At 48.1% G+C, this 21,632-nt stretch overlaps 1 protein-coding gene across 1 annotated transcript in view; it reads right to left on the bottom strand.

The window, feature by feature from the left end:
* NWD1 (NACHT and WD repeat domain containing 1) overlaps positions 1-21,632 on the bottom strand; it is a 50,121-nt gene that overhangs the window by 12,674 nt on the left and 15,815 nt on the right. Inside the window, exons 9-13 of the mRNA XM_073651304.1 lie at positions 21,154-21,313; positions 19,106-19,223; positions 18,741-18,905; positions 11,700-11,897; positions 10,381-10,503 (exon numbers count right to left, since the gene is read on the bottom strand). Of these exons, the coding sequence (XP_073507405.1) occupies positions 10,381-10,503; positions 11,700-11,897; positions 18,741-18,905; positions 19,106-19,223; positions 21,154-21,313 (764 nt within the window). The remainder of the gene's footprint in view (positions 1-10,380; positions 10,504-11,699; positions 11,898-18,740; positions 18,906-19,105; positions 19,224-21,153; positions 21,314-21,632) is intronic.

Genomic DNA, 21,632 nt, shown 5'->3' with positions numbered 1-21,632 from the left:
GAGCGTCCCAGTACTAATGGTGCTGGTGCGGCGATGAAACACAGAGACGTGTGGTTGCAGTTTTCAATGCTTTACTCACAGTTCTTTATCAGGTCACTTGTGCGCAGGTAGGACCGCCCGAGTCATGCTGCGTCCACCAGGTGAGGGACTCGGTCAACTCCCAGGCAATTCCAGAGTGTGGCACAGAACTCCCTTCTCTTCCCTTCTCTGGCCGTCCCCACCAGTGACCCACCTTTGTCCAGCTTCCTCGGGCCTTCTGTTGGCGAAACCTCTCTCCGGTTTCCCTGACCCTATGTGGTATGCTTTCCTGGTGGATGTAGTGAGGGGTCGCACCAAGATGTGGTCACAACCTCCGGTTTTGGCTGAGGATTAGTCGCCTCCACCAATTTGGGTTCCGGTACCCTGCTCTGCCAACCCTTCACCCGTTATCTCATGGGTTCTTAGGGTTCCTTCTTCACTCGTGTCTCTGGGCCTTTCTCTGTGTTCCTGTTCCTTGCTTCCTTTCTTACTTTCCTTTCTGTTCCTTCTCCTTTCTCTCTCTCTCAGGCTCCAGCCTCCTGACAAGGCCTGCCTGTGGAGCAGAGCCCATGCAGAGGCTCTGCTTCCTGTCTTCTCCTCTGACTCAACTGAACACTGTCCTAAGATGGTGCCCACCTTATATACCTCCCTCTATGTGTGAGCCCAGGTGACTAGCAACCAATGGGCTCCTACCTATGCCCAGAGACCCACCCCTATCTGCTCCTACACCACTGGGTGTACTTTCCCCTCCCCACTCCAGCCAGGGACAGATGCTGTCGTGCCTGCACTTCTGTCTAGTGGGAGCACCGTTGAGCTGTCCCTCGGAAATGGGGTGTGTGTGGTGCATGCAGCCTACCGAGTCCTGGTCCACACTCCATCCTTACCCGGGAGTGGAATATCACACCTCTGGTTCGAGGTGCAATACCCCTGTAGCAGCCGAGCCCTCGGGGTGCTACATAAGGATGCAGGACAGATGGGACCCAGCTGGGTCAGAGCAAGAACAGGGACAGACATGATAGTCACTTCAGTACCTTTAACTGATGGGAATTCAGGCACATCCCGGAGCACTGTAGGGTGAAGGGTGCATATCAGGATCCTCCCCAGTGAGCGGGTATAGGGCCTCCTGTTTCTTGCCTTAGTGTAAAAGGCTTCTGACCTGCCTGGAGCTAGGCCTAACTTTGCCTCTGTCCTGCGCCGGGTGACTTTGTGGTAGGGCCTTCTCTTGGAGTACGCGCTCCCAGCTTGCGGGGCCTCCGTGACTCCCGGCTCTGTTACGTATCAGCTCTTGGGTGATCCTGGGACCTGAAGTCTTTCAGGGGTCTCCGGTTGTCTCTACAGGGGGCTATACGGCCCTGTAGATGCGGACCCGGTGTTCGGTATATGTTTTCTGGGGTGAGCTTGTACAGCTCCTCTGCACCCAATGCTACCCACTCCTCTAGCCTTCGGCCTCGCTCGAGGCCCTCACTAGGCTATACACACTAGCGGCAGCTTGCCGCGCTTCACCGCTCTTATGGCGTCGGCACACCTTAAGCTCTAACTGAGCTATAACTGAGTCTGGACTGGCCTCCACTGCAGGCTGACCTCTCTCAGGCTTAACTACTGCAGGAATTCTCTCAACAGACTGGACTCTCTGTCGACTCCAGACTGAACTGCCTAGCTCCACCTTCCCGTTTTTTATATCCCTAACGGTCTCCCTCTGGTGGTCTGAGGTGGAAGGTGGAGGTGTGTGTGTGCTGTGGGGGCCTCTTGTGGAGGAATCCGTTCATGCACCCCTCTAGGATCTGTGGCTCCAAGCACAGCAGGGCGCCACATTCCCCCCTAGCAAAGCTCAGCACTCCCGGGCTGAAGTACATTTTGAATAAACATGAACAATAACAATCTTCCCTTTATGGGAGACACATTCTTAAACGTTGCATATAACAAATATATACATATATACCATAATGTCCATCTCACCGGGCAGAGTACTTGGTAGCTTGAGGGACCTGTCCCAAACCCTCAACGTAGTCCCTGGGGTGGCTGCAGGGCATGAAGATCCTGAGTTGGACCTCCAGGAGAGCCACTCCAGACAGGTTTTACTTCTGAGGTCACCTAAAGGGGCACTCCAGGGAATGCAATTATTTACAAGAAATAGTTTTTGGGCTTCACATAGTCCTCAGCCACAAAGTTCTGTATGTAACAAGGGAAGTGTCCGTTTCACTTAAATTGTCCATTATAAGGCAAAATTATAAGTTAAATGCATATACCAGAAAGTACATAATCTAATTCAATATAATACAATACAATGCTATATAATACCCCAGGGGTAACTATCTACACTTGTCAGAAGTTTAACTATTTTACTCTGTGTATCTGACAAGGATCTGACCTTTGGTGCTACGTATGGATCTGCGTGGTACTGGGATACATGAGGCACTAGTATTTGCACTACCTCCCATTCTGTCAGTACTAGGTGTGGAGGGGCTACAAGACTGCCTTGGCCTCCCTGCGGGACTGGCAAGCATACCATTAGCTGGGCCTTCCTGCTCTGCTCCAGCCGGGGATCCTTCTTCCGGGGACTCTTCTTGAGCAGGCTCTTCTGGGGCACCTACAGGTTCTTCTTGCTGTGGGTAGAAGGTGATTACAGGTATGATTACTGCTCCTCCTAGTTGGGGCCAATCTGCCGGGAAATCTCCTAAGTCAGTGTGTATTGCTGCTTCTTTAGGCTCCTCCGGGATAATGAGAGGCACTTCTTCTTGGGGCTTTAGCAGACCTGGACACAACTTCATATGGTCCCTGGATACTGTTGCAGTCGTTCTTCCTCCGTCTCTACTAATTAGGCAGGTCTTCCTATTATCAAACCTTGAGTTTAACACAGTGTAGGGTTCTCTCTCCCACTGGTCATCAAGTTTGTGGTTTCTTCTCTTCCTTTTTAACACTACTTCACCAATTGTGAAGGGTTCTGCTGGCGCACTTTTGTTGTAGTGGGCCTCTTGCTTGTCTCTCACCCGAGTGAGACTATCTTCGACGCAGGCTTGTACTCTTCTGTACTGCTCCTGTCTGGTCGTGTCCCAGTCCTCAGTGGTCACATCTGCTTCTGGTTCTACAACACCGAGCTCCAGGTCCATGGGCAACTTTCCTGGTCTTGCTCGCATGAGATATGCTGGAGTGCAATTGGTGGAACTTACAGGTATGTGATTGTACAGATCTACTAGGTCAGGTAGTAGGTCTGGCCACTGGTTTCTCTCCTCTAGTGGTATGGTCTTCAGCAGGTCGATGATGATGTTATTCATCTTTTCACAGAGACCGTTGGTTTGTGGGTGGTACGGTGTAGTTCTTATCTTTTTACACCCGTAGAGATGGCAGAACTCCTTGAACAACTCAGCCTCTAAGGCCGGGCCTTGGTCCATCAGCACCTGCTCAGGGTATCCATGGGGTCTACAGAAATACGCTTTGAACGTCTTTGCTGCTTTCTCTGCCGTCAGGTCTTTGACGGGGGTGACCACAGGAAACGTGAGTAGTGATCCACCATGGTCAGGGCATAGGAGTACCCTGACCTGCTGGGGGACAGCTTGACATGGTCCAGGGCCACGATCTCCAGGGGTCGAGTCGTCTTGATGGGTTGCAGGGGTGCCTTCTGGCTGCTGTAGTCTTTTCTTCTGAGGCTACAGGGTCCACAGTTTCGGCACCACCGCTCAATGGAGCTGCGCATTCCTACCCAGTAGAATCGACACTTCAGCAGGGTCTCTAGCTTCTTCCAGCCAAAGTGACCCGCCTGATCATGGTAGGCCTCCAACACCATTTGGATGTCTGTCTTGGGGACCACTATCTGCCATACCATCTCATGGGTTTTTGGATTGACGTACAGTACAGACCAAAAGTTTGGACACACCTTCTCATTTAAAGATTTTTCTGTATTTTCATGACTATGAAAATTGTACATTCACACTGAAGGCATCAAAACTATGAATTAACACATGTGGAATTATATACTTAACAAAAAAGTGTGAAACAACTGAAAATATGTCTTATATTCTAGGTTCTTCAAAGTAGCCACCTTTTCCTTTGATGACTGCTTTGCACACTCTTGGCATTCTCTTGAGCTGCCCAGGGACTACAACTATCCCTTACTACCCCTGCCTTCTTCATGTCGTGCAGCATTTCTTTTGCCTTCTGGTAGTGTGCTGGTGGTATAGTCCTGTAACGTTCTTTGATGGGTGGATGATCACCTGTGGGGATATGGTGTTGAACCCCTTTAATCCTCCCAAAGTCAAGTGGGTGCTTACTGAATACCTGCGCGTATTCCTGAACCACCCGGTGTACACCCTGCTTCTGGTGGGCAGGAGTGGTGTCTGTCCCAACATGGAGCTGTTGACACCACTTCGTCTGGTGAGGTTAAGGACTCCGCCGTGTGAATGGAGTTGTTATTTACAGCATGTAACTTGGCAACAGTGGCATAGCGTGGTAATCTAACCTCATCTTCCCCATAGTTGAGAAGACGGACGGACACCCTCCCATTGCGTACATCCACTAACCCTCTGGCAGTTAAGAGTGTAGGTCTGTGCTCTGAGCTAAGGGGTTCTACTACCGCCTGATAGCTCTGTCTCTTAAGACCTATTGCAGCTCTACACCAGATAAGCATTTCACTCATTGAGGGAATCACAATGGGTATGGGGTCTGTTACCCGCACATTACCAATCTCACCACCGGATAGCTTTACTTGCTGCTGGTACATCAGGGCTCGGATCTCCTTCTGCAGCGCCCTTCTCTGCCCTGGCCTGGCAGTGTCAGCTATCTGTTGGAGCAAGAACACAACTTCTCCCAAACAGTTACCAACAATATTAGTGCCAAGTACCATATACAAATTGGTATCATCAGGATTAGTCTCTACTACAATTAGTCCCTGGTCCTTCAGTTCCACTATCCCCACCTTCACTGCCACATCCTTAGCCCCGACTAGGTTAAGGGGGAGGCCGTTTGAGGCATAAACGGAAAGATTTGGAGCTGGCGGGCGTATATCGTCCATGGACCAGAACCTTCTGTAGAGGACGTCAGGCATGATGGTTACCTGAGATCCTGTGTCTAGCAGAGCATGTGTCGGGATGTTGTCCAGCACAATCGACAGGAAAGGTCTTTCTCCCACGAACCTGCTGTACCAGTCTGAGGGGCCTGGGTAATTTACTCCTGTGTGTCGGCCCTCGGCCCCAGGGTTTTCTCGTTTAAAGGACAGCTCTGGATGGTGTGGCCGGACTTGTGGCAGCGGTGGCAGACAGGGTCCCTCGGTGGACGGCGTTGGTCGCTGATCCTCCCAGGGGGTGGCGTTGTCCTCTTCCTCCTTCTCATCCAGGGGACAACCTCAGGGCTGTCGGCTAGCAGGATCCTTCCTTCTTCCTCGGGCTCCGTCCGCAGCTGCAGGGCACTCAGTACAGTGGTCAGGGTTTTGCTCAACTGACGCACTTCAGAGCGCAGGCTGTCCAGCTCACTAGGGGACGTTGCTTGCACCTAGGCTTCAGCAGCTACCGGGGAAAAGGTGGATGCTGCAGGCACTGGAGTGGCCGCACCCTGGTAACATTGGATAGCAGTTGTTTCCAGGGGCTGCAGTCCTTTTACAGCCATGTCCTTAAGGGTGTCAAAGGTGGCATCTGGATGATCCAGAGACCACCAACGCACAGTCCTGCTCTCCTCTTGGGACCTCAGTCCCCGGATAAACTGTTCCTTCAGCATTTTATTTTCATCATTGATGCTGGTTGGACTAACCTGTTTCACAGCCCGCAGGGCCCCTTGTAGACGCCAGGCATAGTCCCGAACACTGTCCTCCGGTTGCTGAGAGCAGATGTAGATCCTCATCCGGAGGTCTGTCTCAGTACGATTCTCAAAGACAGTCTGTAACTTTTTAAAGATTGCGGACACTGACTCCTGGTCAGCGGCTGACCAGGTTTCTACTTCTCGCTCCACAGCACCGGTCAATAGTCCTAATACAACAGCGGCTCTTTGCTTGCCTGTCATAGAGTACATGTCCAGTATTCCGCATATTTTCCGTTTAAATCCAGACAGGGTATCTGGTTTGCCGCTGTACTGGGGGAGCCACTTCACTCCAAGGATTTACGTAGGGCCATGGATATGACAGGGGTTACAGGCCCTGCTGGTGGAGCGGCTGCTTCGGCCTGCTTCGGCCTGCTCGGCGACGAGCTCGGGTTGAACATCAGGGCCGTTAACCAGTATTCCAGCGTTGTGCTGCTCTTCGGACATTCTGACGCCCCCCTAGCGAACCGTGGCCTACCTTTTCTCCCGGTAGGCCGCAGCTCCGCAGGTGACGGTCTTCTTCAGGACCTTGCGTCGCTTGCGTCCTACGTCAGAGCGTTCAGCGACGCTCCTTCCAGGACCTGGCGCTTCCTGGTTTGACGTCGAGGCGTGGGGCGTGTCCAGGGCTTTGCGCGCTTTTTCAGGTACGCCTCTCAGTTTCCCGCGGTTACGCCCTTCTTGCCGCTCGGTGGCCCAACAATGGCGGCAATCTTCGCCACAGTTAAATACACAGTTTTTTTGATTAAAGGCGCACAGTACCCGGTGGCAATGGGCATAATACTCCGTCGTTGCAGCGGGCACGGGATCCTGTTCGTGACGCCAGGAAAGAGAAAAAAAACAAGAAAACAAAAACACTGTCACGCCCAGGGGATGGGGATGACTCGGCACCCGGGCCTTGTTGCCTGATCTTGGGGGATGTCGCGGTAGTTGGCTCCCGGGCCCGTACCCTGGGCCTCTCTTTTAAAAGGGTGGATAATTATATAAAAGTTCGTGACACCACCTGTGGTGTCTGGTGAGGATCACCAGCGCTGCGGCAGCCACTGAGGCCGATGTTAAGGCAGCTTGCGTGGTATAGCTCCCCACAGGTGGAGCTAGGCCTCAGGGCAGCGGGGATGTAAGGATGCAGGACAGATGGGACACAGTCGGGTCAGAGCAAGAACAGGGACAGACACGATAGTCACTTCAGTACCTTTTACTGATGGGAATTCAGGCACATCCTGGAGCACTGTAGGGTGAAGGGTGCATATCAGGATCCTCCCCAGTGAGCGGGTATAGGGCCTCCTGTTTCTTGCCTTAGTGTAAAAAGTTTCTGACCTGCCTGGAGCTAGGCCTAACTTTGTCTCTGTCCTGCGCCGGCTGACTTTGTGGTAGGGCCTTCTCTTGGTGTACGCGCTCCCAGCTTGCGGGGCCTCCGTGACTCCGGGCTCTGTTACGTATCAGCTCTTGGGTGATCCTGGGACCTGAAGTCTTCCAGGGGTCTCCGGTTGTCTCTACAGGGGGGGTATACGGCCCTGTAGACGCGGACCCGGTGTCCGGTATATGTTTTCTGGGGTGAGCTTGTACAGCTCTTCTGCGCCCAATGCTACCCACTCCTTTAGCCTTCGGCCTCGCTCGAGGCCCTCACTAGGCTATACACACTAGCGGCAGCTTGCCGCGCTTCACCGCTCTTATGGCGTCGGCACACCTTAAGCTCTAACTGAACTATAACTGAGTCTGGACTGGGCTCCACTGCAGGCTGACCTCTCTCAGGCTTAACTACTGCAGGAACTCTCTCAACAGACTTGACTCTCTGTCGACTCCAGACTGAACTGCCTAGCTCCACCTTCCCTTTTTTCATATCCCTAACGGGCTCCCTCTGGTGGTCTGAGGTGGAAGGTGGAAGTGTGTGTGTGCTGTGGGGGCCTCTTGTGGAGGAATCCGTTCATGCACCCCTCTAGGATCTGTGGCTCCAAGCACAGCAGGGCGCCACAAAAGGAAAGAAAGCGTTTTTATAGCTAAAATGTATACTTTATTGAAATGACATATATAATAAACAGAGTGACAACAAGAATAGGACGACTACAAAAAAGAGTGTTTTAGCAACTACACAGTACATTTGTTTAGTATCAAAAATAGGTACATTGATATGAGTGTACATGTCAAATGAATAAAAATTAATAAACACAATGGTCAGTGTACAAAATAATACCAAGCACAGAACATATCTGCACCTATATATACAGTACAGACCAAAAGTTTGGACACACCTACTCATTTAAAGATTTTTCTGTATTTTCATGACTATGAAAATTGTACATTCACACTGAAGGCATCAAAACTATGAATTAACACATGTGGAATTATATACTTAACAAAAAAGTGTGAAACAACTGAAATATGTCTTATATTCTAGGTTCTTCAAAGTAGCCACCTTTTGCTTTGATGACTGCTTTGCACACTCTTGGCATTCTCTTGATGAGCTTCAAGAGGTAGTCACCGGAAATGGTCTTCCAACAATCTTGAAGGAGTTCCCAGAGATGCTTAGCACTTGTTGGCCCTTTTGCCTTCACTCTGCGGTCCAGTTCACCCCAAACCATCTCGATTGGGTTCAGGTCTGGTAACTGTGGAGGCCAGGTCATCAGACATAGCACCCCATCACTCTCCTTCTTGGTCAGATAGCCCTTACACAGCCTGGAGGTGTGTTTGGGGTCATTGTCTTGTTGAAAAATAAATGATGGTCCAACTAAACGCAAACCGGATGGAATAGCATGCCGCTGCAAGATGCAGTGGTAGCCATGCTGGTTCAGTAAGTCTTCAATTTTGAATAAATTCTCAACAGTGTCACCAGCAAAGCACCCCCACACCATCACACCTCCTCCTCCATTCTTCACGGTGGGAACCAGGCATGTAGAGTCCATCCGTTCACCTTTTCTGCGTCGCACAAAGACACAGTGGTTGGAACCAAAGATCTCAAATTTGGACTCATCAGACCAAAGCGCAGATTTCCACTGGTCTAATGTCCATTCCTTGTGATCTTTAGCCCAAACAAGTCTCTTCTGCTTGTTGCCTGTCCTTAGCAGTGGTTTCCTAGCAGCTATTTTACCATGAAGGCCTGCTGCACAAAGTCTCCTCTTAACAGTTGTTGAAGAGATGTGTCTGCTGCTAGAACTCTGTGTGGCATTGACCTGGTCTCTAATCTGAGCTGCTGTTACCCTGCGATTTCTGAGGCTGGTGACTCGGATAAACTTATCCTCAGAAGCAGAGGTGACTCTTGGTCTTCCTTTCCTGGGGCGGTCCTCATGTGAGCCAGTTTCTTTGTAGCGCTTGATGGTTTTTGCAACTGCACTTGGGGACACTTTCAAAGTTTTCCCAATTTTTGACACTGACTGACCTTCATTTCTTAAAGTAATGATGGCCACTCGTTTTTCTTCACTTAGCTGCTTTTTTCTTGCCATAATACAAATTCTAACAGTCTATTCAGTAGGACTATCAGCTGTGTATCCACCTGACTTCTGCACAACACAACTGATGGTCCCAACCCCATTTATAAGGCAAGAAATCCCACTTATTAAACCTGACAAGGCACACCTGTGAAGTGAAAACCATTTCCGGTGACTACCTCTTGAAGCTCATCAAGAGAATGCCAAGAGTGTGCAAAGCAGTCATCAAAGCAAAAGGTGGCTACTTTGAAGAACCTAGAATATAAGACATATTTTCAGTTGTTTCACACTTTTTTTGCTAAGTATATAATTCCACATGTGTTAATTCATAGTTTTGATGCCTTCAGTGTGAATGTACAATTTTCATAGTCATGAAAATACAGAAAAATCTTTAAATGAGAAGGTGTGTCCAAACATTTGGTCTGTACTGTAGATTCACATAAATGTACATTTGTCTTAGGGTGCTTTCACAATGCTTCTAGTACACGCTCAGTTGCCTCGTCGGGGCATACGTCCGAACCCCCCTGCCAAGCAGGATTGACGAGGCCATAGGCTATAATGGGGCCGGCAGAAAGAGCGTGCGCTCTGCCGTGCATAATTTTTGAGTGTGTACGCCTACAGGAGGAGGACACTCAGATGTAGTCTACTCCGACTCTGCTGTAATCACACCCAATCTAAGGCTGGGGTCACACGATCATATACCTCTGCGAGAGAATCGGGCCAATTATGCTAATGACTCTCTGATCAGCGTTTGATCCAAGTGTCATCTTAGTGTGATCCGATTCTCTTGCACAGGTGCAGAGAAGACAGAGAACTTAATTTCTCTATCTTCTCCATTGTCTGAGTCTCCGGATGTTGAACTGCACTTGGCTGTCATCCGAGTGCAATCTGATGTTTCACACGCACCCATATACTTCTATGGATGGGTGCCCATGATCCATATTCCAGAGTCACTCACAGCATGCTGCCATTTTTTCCTGAGACTGATTCGGTCTATAGAAAAAAAATTGCAGATCTGCATTGCTCTATAGTACAAGATTGGTCCTACTGCTATCCGATAAAACATTAGATAAGACTCAGCTGTGTTATTTGCTCATATGAGCGAGCACTAAGGTTGAAAATCCAGTGAACAGATTCCCTTTAAATGTGTTTATGCAACTACCTGAGTGGCCAGTGAGTGTGTGAATGACCTCAATGTCCTTGATTTTCCAAACTATCATGGTCCCATCATCAGATCCGACTAGAAGAAGATCCTTTTCAGGATATACTTCTATTACAGTGATACCTAAAGAAAGTAAAATGTACAGAATGTTATACCCTCCTAGAAAGGAAATAGTTAAAAGAAAATACTACTTAGGATTCACAAACCAATAACAACTCTGCTGATCTTTAGAGTTTGACCATTTTGGGCCTTATTCATTATTATATTTACACCTATTTTTTTATCAAATTTTTGCTGTTTTAAGGTTGTTTCTGTTTTGCGACAAATCCTTTTTTTTAAGTTGCGCCTATTTTGAAGTCGATTGTAGTCATCTGTTTCTTTATCTGTTTTTTTCTTTACTTGCTATTAAGGGTCTTGATTTTGTAAACCAGATATTTGTGGTCAATTGATTTTTTTTGCCCAAAGCACACACCAGAGCAATTTTAGAGTTACGTACGACATTTTAACGAATCATGCAACTTTTTGCTGTAAAAAGGCTCAAAAAAGGAAAAGACAAAAATAAAGAGCAGTTTTTTATCTCGTGCACAATCCATGTGCGCCATTTAGAAGAATTTGACACTTAAAACGGCAATTATTACCACAAGAAAAAAACAGAAAAGTGACTTAAAAAAAACAAAAATTATGAATCGGGCCATCGATCTCTATCATCCTTAGAACACACAGCTTAGAGGCAACAGAGGTCATACCGCTGAGCATAGGTACAAAAAAAGTTATCTAAAGTAAAAATAAGTTTAAAAATAAGACTTTTACACAGATTAGGCCACAAAATAATAAAAAGTGTTGTTTGAGAACCAAGGACCTGGAAATGTATGGAATTTGACATATCTGGGTATCCTTTTACCAAAGTAGTTCAAGAATACTTCTACATCCTTCTGACCACCATCCTACCCCTTTCATTGATTAAAGCTAATCATCTTGACTTTTTCAGTTAATGACCTGATTTAACTAAGCATTAATAGAAATAAGGTGGCCTACTCTCCACATGAGGTAAAGATGATCTGTCGCTTGCCATAAATATGTATTTTTTTTTTACCTGGTGTAAATACCACTGTTTTTTACAAGAAAGAGGTGGCCATATCTGAAGAATGGAGAGGCGCAGGCGCAAAAGATCAACAATGACAGATTCAGGAGAACATTGACAATTAATCCAGGTAAAAAAAAAATGACATGTCTTCTTTAATAAGCAATAAACAATATTTATGAGGCAAACCTTTTACTAAATTAATTTTTAAAGATTTTTCTGGTCACAATTCACATACCTTTTTTAAATCCTGTAAGGGTGGTCTGCAGGGGACCTCCTGGTGGCTGGAAAAATCCGCTTATAGGAATAAAAGTAGGATTTGAATACTGATCAAACCAGGCAAAGCATTGTTGGCACAGATTGCCAATTAATGATGGACAGGATGATTTAAAGAAATGCAGTCTTGCCAATAATTCCACATAAACGATGCAAGGATCTGTTATGACATGACAAAAACATTTATTTTATTATGTAATGCATTGTAATGACTTAACTTCTCAATTTACTCAGTGGTTTAAAAATCAAGGTTATTAGCTACAGTTTTCTCATCAATCTTTAAAATACTGCCCCCCACCCTCCAAAACCCAAATAATTGTTCCACGGATTTTAAATGGGGTGTAGCTATATAGGGGGTACAGAGGTTGCAGTTGCACCGAGTCTGATGCAAATGGGAGCTACATACAGCCCATATGCTACACAAGAAGTGTAGAAAATAAATAGCATGTCATATTTGGGGGAATATGTTGCAGATTTGGAATTAGTGTAGGAGGGTGGTGGGCGAAGAAGACGCTGTGTCAACAAGGAGGGGTTGCTAAGTTGTTTTATATGTTATGTGTTTGTGTTATTTATATGTTTGTTATATATATATTGCTGTGTGTAATCCCTATGGCCGTTATTGTATGCCGCTTCTCCTATAGGCTCTGTCTAAGGCCATCCCTGGGATGCGGGAGGTCTGCCCAGAGGGGAACCATACAATAGGTAGGGATTTAGTTACACTACACTAGAGAGTTAATTCAGGGGTTGCATCATCAACTGGGAGGGGTTTAGAACGGTTTTCACCGAAAACAATTCCAGGTTACAGTCGGTTGGAGAGTTAGTCAGAGAGACTTAGGCAGTGAGACTGCCAATAGGCGAGGTCTGTGGCAAGGCCACCCCAGTTCTGGGTTCACGACCCGAATGCACAGGACCGGTCTAGGTCCTATCTGTACTAGAGAAAGAGCAGAGTGTTGGAGGAAGACTTAACAGACAGGAAAGCAGACTCCAAAAGCAGTTACAGAAGTGAAGAAAGTGTTTTAATGGTGCAAGTTGTCAGAATAGAATGAGGGCACGTTTGATACTGAATCTGGACGCCAGCAAAGTCCTAGGCTCACAGCCTGTTAGAGGTGCTCAAGGTGAGGCCTCCATATCCCTCATGGGGAGAATCTCAGCTGGGTCACAGAAGAAGTGGATAATGTTGAGTCTCAGGACAGGACGGGAACGAACACTGGAAAGACACATAACCAAGGGTACTTCACTAACCTAAGAACTTGTCTTGATCTGTATACTGCAGCCATGTATGGAAGAATTGCACAGTAAAAGTGAGTCTGTTAACCCGGATCTACAATCTCCTGTCTTGTTTGAAGTCGGTTCTTGTCCCAGGGACGGTGTAACAGTGAGTACAGTAAATCCTCCGGTGCAGCACACACTTCTGTCTCGATCCTTAATAGTAGAGGGGGCATTGGGTGAAGAGAATAGAGTTTCGGCACACAGTGTGATGGTAATGGCCTTGTGTGCATCCCTCTACATTAGTGTTCCTTGTGTAAGGTGGCTAATGGTCGCGTAGTCAATGGGAGGTATGTATCACAGAGATGGCAGGTCTCTGTGATGTAACCCGGAGTATTTTCTCTAGCGCACGCACGCACTAAGAGGACTAATTGGTGCACCTTGGACCGGGTTATGGGTAGTTTGAGAGATGGGCGAGTCTCGCCACACCTCTGGGTGTGGTTAACAGCCTATTTAACGGAGGCTGTTGTTTGGCACATGGTCTGTGTTTGGAGGGAGAAGGCCTCCTGTTTCAGTTGTCTCCAGACTGAGCTGTGTGCTGGATACGTACCAGCCTGTGTGACCACAGGTCCGGTTTACCAAAGACTTTGCTTAAAGGACTGTTTTCTTTGTTTTTGCCTGCCCTAAAGGCTGTTTGTTTGCATTCTACTTTCTGACCGGTTTATGAAGCCAATAAACTGCTATGAACATTTAAAGGAACATGCCTCCTGTTTGCCTCACACCGCACCTGAGTGAGTACAATCTCTACAATTGGTGTTAGACATGCGGGCAGCGTTCCCGGCAAAGACGTGTGACTGCTACAGGAAGGACTGTATGTCCTGGGTCAAGTCTGTCGCAAGCCAGCAAGCATTGCCAGACAAAATGGAGGACCTCCTGAAACACTTGGTCCAGTCGCAGCAGCAGCAGGAGACCAAAAGGCTGTTGATACAGCAGATCCATCAGCATCAGCAGGAACAACGGCAGCAGATGCAGCTTCTGGCAACCGCCATCCAGGGCAGGACGAGCGCCCCAAGTCTGGCTGATGACACCCACATCCGGAAAGCGATAAGACGGGCCTTGCAGAAAATGACCCTGGGGGATGATGCTGAGGCCTTCCTGACGGTGTTTGAAAGGGTCGCCGAGAGGGAGAAATTTTCGCCAGAGCAGTGGGCAGAGGTACTGGCTCCATACTTGCCGGGAGAGCCCCAGAAGGCATACTATGATTTAGCTTTGCAGGATGCCAAAGAGTATGGCAAGCTAGAACTGAGATTCTCGCGTGCTTGGGGGCGACAATGACTATCAGGGCGCAGCGGGTTCACCGTTGGGCATATCACCAGGAAAAACCACCTCGCTCCCAAATGTTTGACCTGTTGCACCTGGTCCAGAAGTGGTTGCAGCTGGAGTCCTCTACGCCTGCGCAGATGGTAGAGTGGGTGGTGATGGACTGGTTTCTGCACTCTCTACCGAGTCCCATACAGACTTGGGTTGCCCAGGGGGATTCCTGGAATGCGGATGAACTGGTCGGACTGGTCGAGAGATACCAGGGGGCTGAAGGTTCTTTGGGAAGGCAGCCCACTCCATACTTTGGGTTCTAGCAGGAGGCGGAGGCCCAAAAGGGGGTGGGGTGTCCAAGGTCCAAAGGGGCGAGGGAGGTGGTGCCCAAGGTATCTACGGGTGATGTCATTTGCTGGAGGTGCCACGGCCCAGGCAATATAGCCGCTCGTTGTCCCCTGACCCCATAGCCGATGGACTGCAGCATAGGACGCCGTTGTTCATATTATGCGTATCCGGCCTGCAGTGTGAACTGTCCACCCAGCGAGGGGCCTCAAGCATGTCCCGTGAAGGGGAATGGGCTGGAGATAGCGGCACTGCTAGACTCTGGGAGTCTGGTGACCGTTGTGAGGGCCACCCTTCCACTCCAACTGATCCCGGGGAAAAAAGTCGGCATACGGTGCATCCATGGTGATGTTAAGGACTACCCTATGGCCAGAGTCGACATTGAAACGGCCCACGGTACTGAGTACCACGAGGTCGGCGTCATTCAGGACTTGTTTCACCCTATTATTATAGGCCGGGACTTTTGTTTATTTTGGGATCTGTGGGCGAAGGGTTCCGGGTTCGCTGACTCAAATAGGAAACCAGTTAACCCTGATGAAGTATCACCACACCCAGAGTCAGACGGGTTTCCCTTTTGTGTCCTTGTGGGGGATGAAGAGGTAGTGCTCCCTGAGTCTGACATTCCGGACTTAGGGGTGACCAGTGAGAATTTTGGGTCTGCCCAACATAGGGACCTAACTCTGAAGGAAGCCTTCAATAATGTCACCGTTATAAATGGGGTTGCACAGGAGCCGGGGGCTGACACAAGGTTTCCCTATTTTATGATGAGTGGGGAGTTGTTGTACCGGGTCACGAAAGTGAGGGAAGAGCTGGTGGAACAGTTAATAGTGCCGGGTACCTATAAACAGAAGGTGTTGGACATGGCCCATTCGCATATCTTGGGGGGACATCTAAGGGTGGAAAAAACACAGGAACGGATTATGCAGAGGTTCTATTGGCCCGGGTGTCACCAGGGAATATTGAAGTATTGCAGGTCCTGCCCTATGTGCCAGTTAACCGCCCCCCCTCTCATTTCCAAAGTCCCCTCGTGCCATTGCCCATTATTGAAGTGCTGTTCGAGAGAATTGCCATGGACTTGGTTGGTCCCCTGGTTAAATCTGCTCGTGGGCATCAATATATCTTGGTCATCCTGGACCATGCCACACGCTGTCCGGAAGCAATTCCCCTGAAAAACTCCTCCGCAAAGAGTATAGCTTGCGAATTGGTCCACGTCTTCTCCCAGACAGGTTTACCAAAGGAGATTCTGACCAACCAGGGAGCACCCTTTATAAGTAAGGTGATGAGAGAGTTATACAAGGTCCTGCAAATTTCCCAACTCAGAACTTCAGTGTACCATCCTCAGACAGATGGCCTGGTGGAAAGGTTTAATAAACCACTAAAGAGTATGCTGAAGAAGGCCATAGAAAAGAGCGGTAGAGACTGGGACTCTGTTGTTCTCCATCCGAGAGGTTCCATAGGCATCTATGGGGTTCTCGCCATTCGAACTTCTGTATGGCCGACATCCGTAAGGTCTCCTGGATATAGCCAAGAAAAACTGGGAAGCCAAAGTTACGCCCCACAGGAACGTCATCGAGCACATTGCACTGATGCAGCAGAGGATTGCGAAGGTGATGCCCATCGTAAAAGGACATCTCCTCTAGGCACAAAAAGCTCAGGCCAGGGTCTACAACCGGTCAGCCAGAGTGAAGCAATTCAATCCGGGAGACCGGGTCCTCATGCTAATTCCTACGGTGGAGAGTAAGTTCTTGGCCAAATGGCAAGGACCGTATCAGGTAATGGAGAAGCTTGGTGATTGGAACTACAAGGTTCGTCAACCGGGATGGCGTAAACCATATACCACGTCAACCTCATCAAGCCGTGGCAAGACGTGAAGGGGACTTGGGAGGAGTCGCAATAGCGGAAACACTAACGAATGCCCAAAACCATCAGTGTCTGGAGTTGCTGCAGAAGACCAGGGATCTGTTCTCGGAATTGCTGGGCTGCAGAAGGGTCATAGAACACGAGGTTCTGACTGAGCCACATGTGCGGGTGAACTTGAAGCCCTATCAGATACCTGAGGCCCGACGAGAGGTGATCTCCAAAGAGGTGGCTCGTATGTTGATACTCGGGGTCATTGAGGAATCCAAGAGCGGTTGGTCAAGCCCGATTGTCCTGGTCCCAAAGCCCGATGGTGAATGGAAGTTCTGCAATGACTATCGGAAGTTGAATGAGGTCTCCAAGTTCGACGCATATCCCATGCCACGTGTCGATGAGCCGATCGAGAGACTTGGGCCAGCGAGGTACATAACCACCTTGGATTTGACAAAGGGATATTGGCAGATCCCCATGGCACAGGGAGCCAAGGAGAAGACTGCGTTTTCTAGGCCGGATGGATGCTTTCAGTATGTCCAGATGCAGTTTGGACTGCAGGGAGCCCCTGCAACCTTCCAGAGAGCTATGAATCAAATCCTTGCACCCCATAAACAATACGCCACAACATACCTGGACGATATTGTTATCTTCAGCCCGGACTGGGAGAGTCATCTGGAAAAGGTCCAGACGGTGTTTGATGCTCTAATGAAGGCGGTGTTTTCAATAAACCCGAAGAAATATGCCTTGGGGAAAGAAGAAGCCAAATACCTGGGTTATGTAGTTGGTAGAGGCGAGATCAAACCCCAAATCAGTAAAGTGGAGGCAATCCAAACCTGGCCGAGACCGTTGTCAAAAAAGCAGGTTAGAGCCTTCCTGGGGATCATGGGATACTACAGGAGGTTCATCCTAAACTTCGCCATGATGGCCACACCCCTGACGGACCTCCTTAAGGAGACGAAATCGGCAATGGCCAAATGGTCTTAAGAGGCGGAGACGGCCTTTCAAGAGATGAAAGTGACTCTGTGTAGGCAACCGTTCCTGGTTGCCCCCGACTTCAAGAAAGAGTTTATACTCCAGACAGATGCCTCAGATGTCAGTTTAGGATCATTCCTTTCCCAGGAGATAAACGAGGAGGAGCACCCTGTCCTCTACCTGAGTAGAAAGCTGTCCTCCTGCGAGAAAAATTATTTGGTCATAGAGAGGGAGTGCTTGACCACGCACGCACATGGGACCGGGTTACGGGTAGTTTGAGACATGGTCGAGTCTCGCTACCCACATACCTCACCTTTGAGTGTGGTTAACAGCCTATTTAACGGAGGCTGTTGTTTGGCACATGGTCTGTGTGTCTGGAGGGAGAAGGCCTCCTGTGTGAGTTGTCTCCAGACTGAGCTGTGTGCTGGATACGTACCAGCCTGTGTGACCACAGGTCCGGTTTACCAAAGACTTTGCTTAAAGAACTGTTTTCTTTGTTTTTGCCTGCCCTAAAGGCTGTTTGTTTGCATTTTACTTTCTGACCTTTTTATGAAGCCAATAAACCGCTATGAACATTTAAAGGAACATGCCTCCTGTTTGCCTCACACTGCACCTGAATGAGTACAATCCCTACACTTGTTAGTGTAAAGGACATAGTGATATTCATGCTATAGCAACTCCATTTTGTCTGTTTGTTTCAAAATCATGTTATTATCACTCCTTGAATAACATACATTCTTTCCTTCTTTTCTTCTGTTCACATGCATCTTTCCCACAAACTTTTTCTCGCAAGAACATTTTGTATTTTGTCAGACACCCCACTCCTGCTATCTAACTAGTTTAGGCCAGGATTGACCTTGTAAAATTTCAATAGTGCTTCGAACTAACGATGATAATATGACCATATATGTGTTTCCATAATAATTGTACTAACATTGGTTAGCCTATAGTACTGTAGTATGGCTGCAGAGTTGATTGGCTATTAAAATACTCAAAACAATATAAAATGCTAAGCAAAATAAACGGGATCAGAGATTCTTTGAATCCTCCCAATACAGAACATTGTTTTCGTTTGGTTTTCTGTGGATTGCAATCAACATAATAATTTGACACTCACTTGGTCAACCGTGAAGGGTTATTGCCCTCCCTCAATATTAGAATCTGTTTGCTTACAGAGGTGCCCAGACTAGCTCCAATATTGATGATTGTCATGTTTCTACATCACACACATCCATAGACTAGGTGATCTTGGATAATGTTTAACTAAATTGTTCTAAAGCAGCAAGAATGATTAGAGCCACAGTTCACAGATACTCACCAATACGCCCTTCAATAAAATTCATGGTAGGTTGGAAGAGCCGAAGAGCATCACGGACAAGCTTAACCTGTTCATTTTGCACTCTTTCCATGCATATATCAAAGTCTTTGATCATACCATTGATTCCACATGAAACAATCTTGCTAGATATCCAGTTCATATTGCCTGGGAATAAACTTTTATTTTTACATGAATCATATAATTTAAAAAAAGTATAAGTCTACGTAGGTAATTAATAAATCATGTACTGTAGATTAGGACAGTGTTTCCCAACCACGCTTCTTGAGTATGGCCATTATAACATTTTAAGTGATTATATATTTAGCACAATTTTACACCTACAGTATAATACATATCATACAAACCTAAGATTTCCTGCTGTAGTTCATTGGTGCAGCCTGCATTAAGAAGATGGTAAGGCAGCTCACTCATTTTTCTGAGATTTGGCAAGTCTTCTGAAAACCACAATGGCTGTGGGGCAACCTGAAAAGAGTTTCAAAACAGAATATGGCTTTAAAATGGCAGCCAATAAAAGACCAAAATATAAATGTTACCGGGGCATTGTTAATGGTTGCTAGCAGCTCTAAAAAGGGCAACCACAGACAAGCTTTGTGCTGGCTACTCTGACTATTAGGTCCCGGGAGAGTGCTGGCTCTCACACTCTAACCCCTATACTAGAATTGGGATTTACACAGTTTACATAGGGGCCACTGGCCGATGGTACAGGGTAGCAGGAAGAATTGTCAGGCAGACCCAAAAGGTTAGGGGACAAAATTGTCAGGCAGGAGAATGGTCAGTGAATGAGTCAAGTTCAGAATCAGGAATGTCCACTGGAAACAAAGGAACAAAGAAACACAGGTGCTAATGACTCGCCCCCTGGGCCGTGGGGCACGCGGAACCGGGCAATAGGGAGACGCTGGGAGTAGTAGTGGCGGCCCGGTCCCGCGGCTCAGGGTGGTCAGACCAATGGTAGTCTGCTACTGTACTTTAGATAATGTCCGGCTACGCCACCCGTGGATTGCGGTTATTAGGAACCGCCGCTGCATGCAGACCGCTGGGGCTGATGAGGTGTGCAGCTGGGGTAGTGTGACTCCCCACGGGAAGAGTGCGGCCCCAGGGCAATGTAGTGGATGGTGGGAGTGATGGTGATGAGAGTCCCAGTACCGGTAGTGCCGGAGGAGCGAAAAAGCACACAGACAACGTACTGCAGTCCAGGGTCTTTACTCACGGTTAATATCCAAGTCACTTCAGCTGGCAATGACTGCCCGAGCCGTGCTGCGTCCACCAGGTGTGGGGCTCGGTCAACTCCCAGACAGTTCAGGAATATGGCACAGGACCCCCTTCTTTCCTTTCTCTGGCCTGCCTCACCAGTGACCCACTTTTGTCCAGCTGCCGCGGACCTGCGCAGGTAAACGTAGGCCCCGTTCCCCGCTGTCCTATATGGTGCCTTCCTAGCAGGTTTGATAAGGTGTCGCACCAATAAATGATCATGACGTCCGGTCTTTGGCTGAGGGTAGTTTTTCCTCCACCAACTTGGGATCCGGTACCCTTAATCTGCCTGACCCTTTACCCTGTATTTTCGTGGGTTCTTAGGGTCCCTTCCACCTTCTTGTTCCTGAGCCCTTCTGTTCCTGTCTCTTCCTTTCTTGTTCCTTCTCCTCCTGTTCCCACTTCTCCTTCTCCTCTCAGGCTCCGGCCTCTTCTCTAGGCCTGCCTCTGGAGCAGCACTCAGCCTGAGCTGCTGCTCCCTGTCAGCTCTCCTCTCAACTTCTCTCCACAGACTGAACCTAGATCTAAGATGGCTCCTCCCTTTTATACCTCCCTCTAGCCATGAGCCCAGGTGACCAGCAACCAATGGGCTCCTTCCTACGCTCAGGAACCAACCCCTATCTGCCCCTACAGCACTGGGTGTTCCACCCCCCTCCCCACTCCAGCCAGGGACATAGTCGGTCGTGCCTGCACTTCTGTCTAGTGGGAGCACCGTTGAGCTGTCCCTCGGAAATGGGGTGTGTGTGCTGTATGCAGCTAACTGAGCCCTGGTCCATACTCCATCCTTACCTGGGAGTGGAATATCACACCTCTGGCAGAGGTGCAATACCCCTTTAGCGGCCGAACCCTCGGGGCGCTACACTAAGACACACAGTAGTTCACCAGAGCTAGTCAAACTATAACTGGCAGTGGATAGTAGAATTTCAGAAGCTTGAATATCTTGCAGCCCAACCCTAGCTAAACAGCAGGGAGCAAACACTAACAGAAGTTAACTCCAGAACTCCCAGCCTACAAGTCCCAGAGAACACAGAACTAGTGTTGTCGTCCCTCAACCAAAGCATAGCACTGCCCAGCAACAGAAGCAAAAAAAGGGAGGGTAAGCACCAACATAGGTGTCATAGTAATGATGAATATTCACAAATACCTTTCTGTCAGCGCTTAGATTTTTCCTAATAAATGGTAGGTGGATGAGACGTTTGGTGCCCAGGCTCCAAGTCCCCATAAAGTAGTCGGCTAGAATGCGATGTCTTTTTGTTTTCTCTGACCCGTTAAGGTAAATGCTGTGCGCCACTTCAATGAACTGCCTACAGATGGAAAGAATAGGGCTCATTTATTACAAGATGGCGTTCTATAGGTTAGCACCAGTGGCTATTGTTTGAGTTTTCACAGAAACAATCAAGACCTCCAGGTACAGCTCACCTAGAATGTACACCAACTGATTGCACTGTCCATGTACTTTATTTGATTTTATCTTATTGTGTTTCACTGTGTAATGTATATTATTGGATGTGCTCATATTTTTCAAGAAAACAGGTTCACAAACATTTTCAAGAGATTCACAATAAAAAACATTTGGCTAGCCTATGATAGCTGAAATAATGTGATAAAAAGGTGGTTATCATT

This window comes from Phyllobates terribilis, unplaced genomic scaffold (genome assembly GCF_046119375.1).
Source record: "Phyllobates terribilis strain yellow unplaced genomic scaffold, ASM4611937v1 Scaffold_1__5_contigs__length_1240528914, whole genome shotgun sequence".
In the NCBI taxonomy this organism is placed as follows: Eukaryota; Metazoa; Chordata; class Amphibia; order Anura; family Dendrobatidae; genus Phyllobates; species Phyllobates terribilis.
Note: the sequence above shows the minus strand (reverse complement) of the source record. Positions and strands in the feature narration are given on the sequence as shown.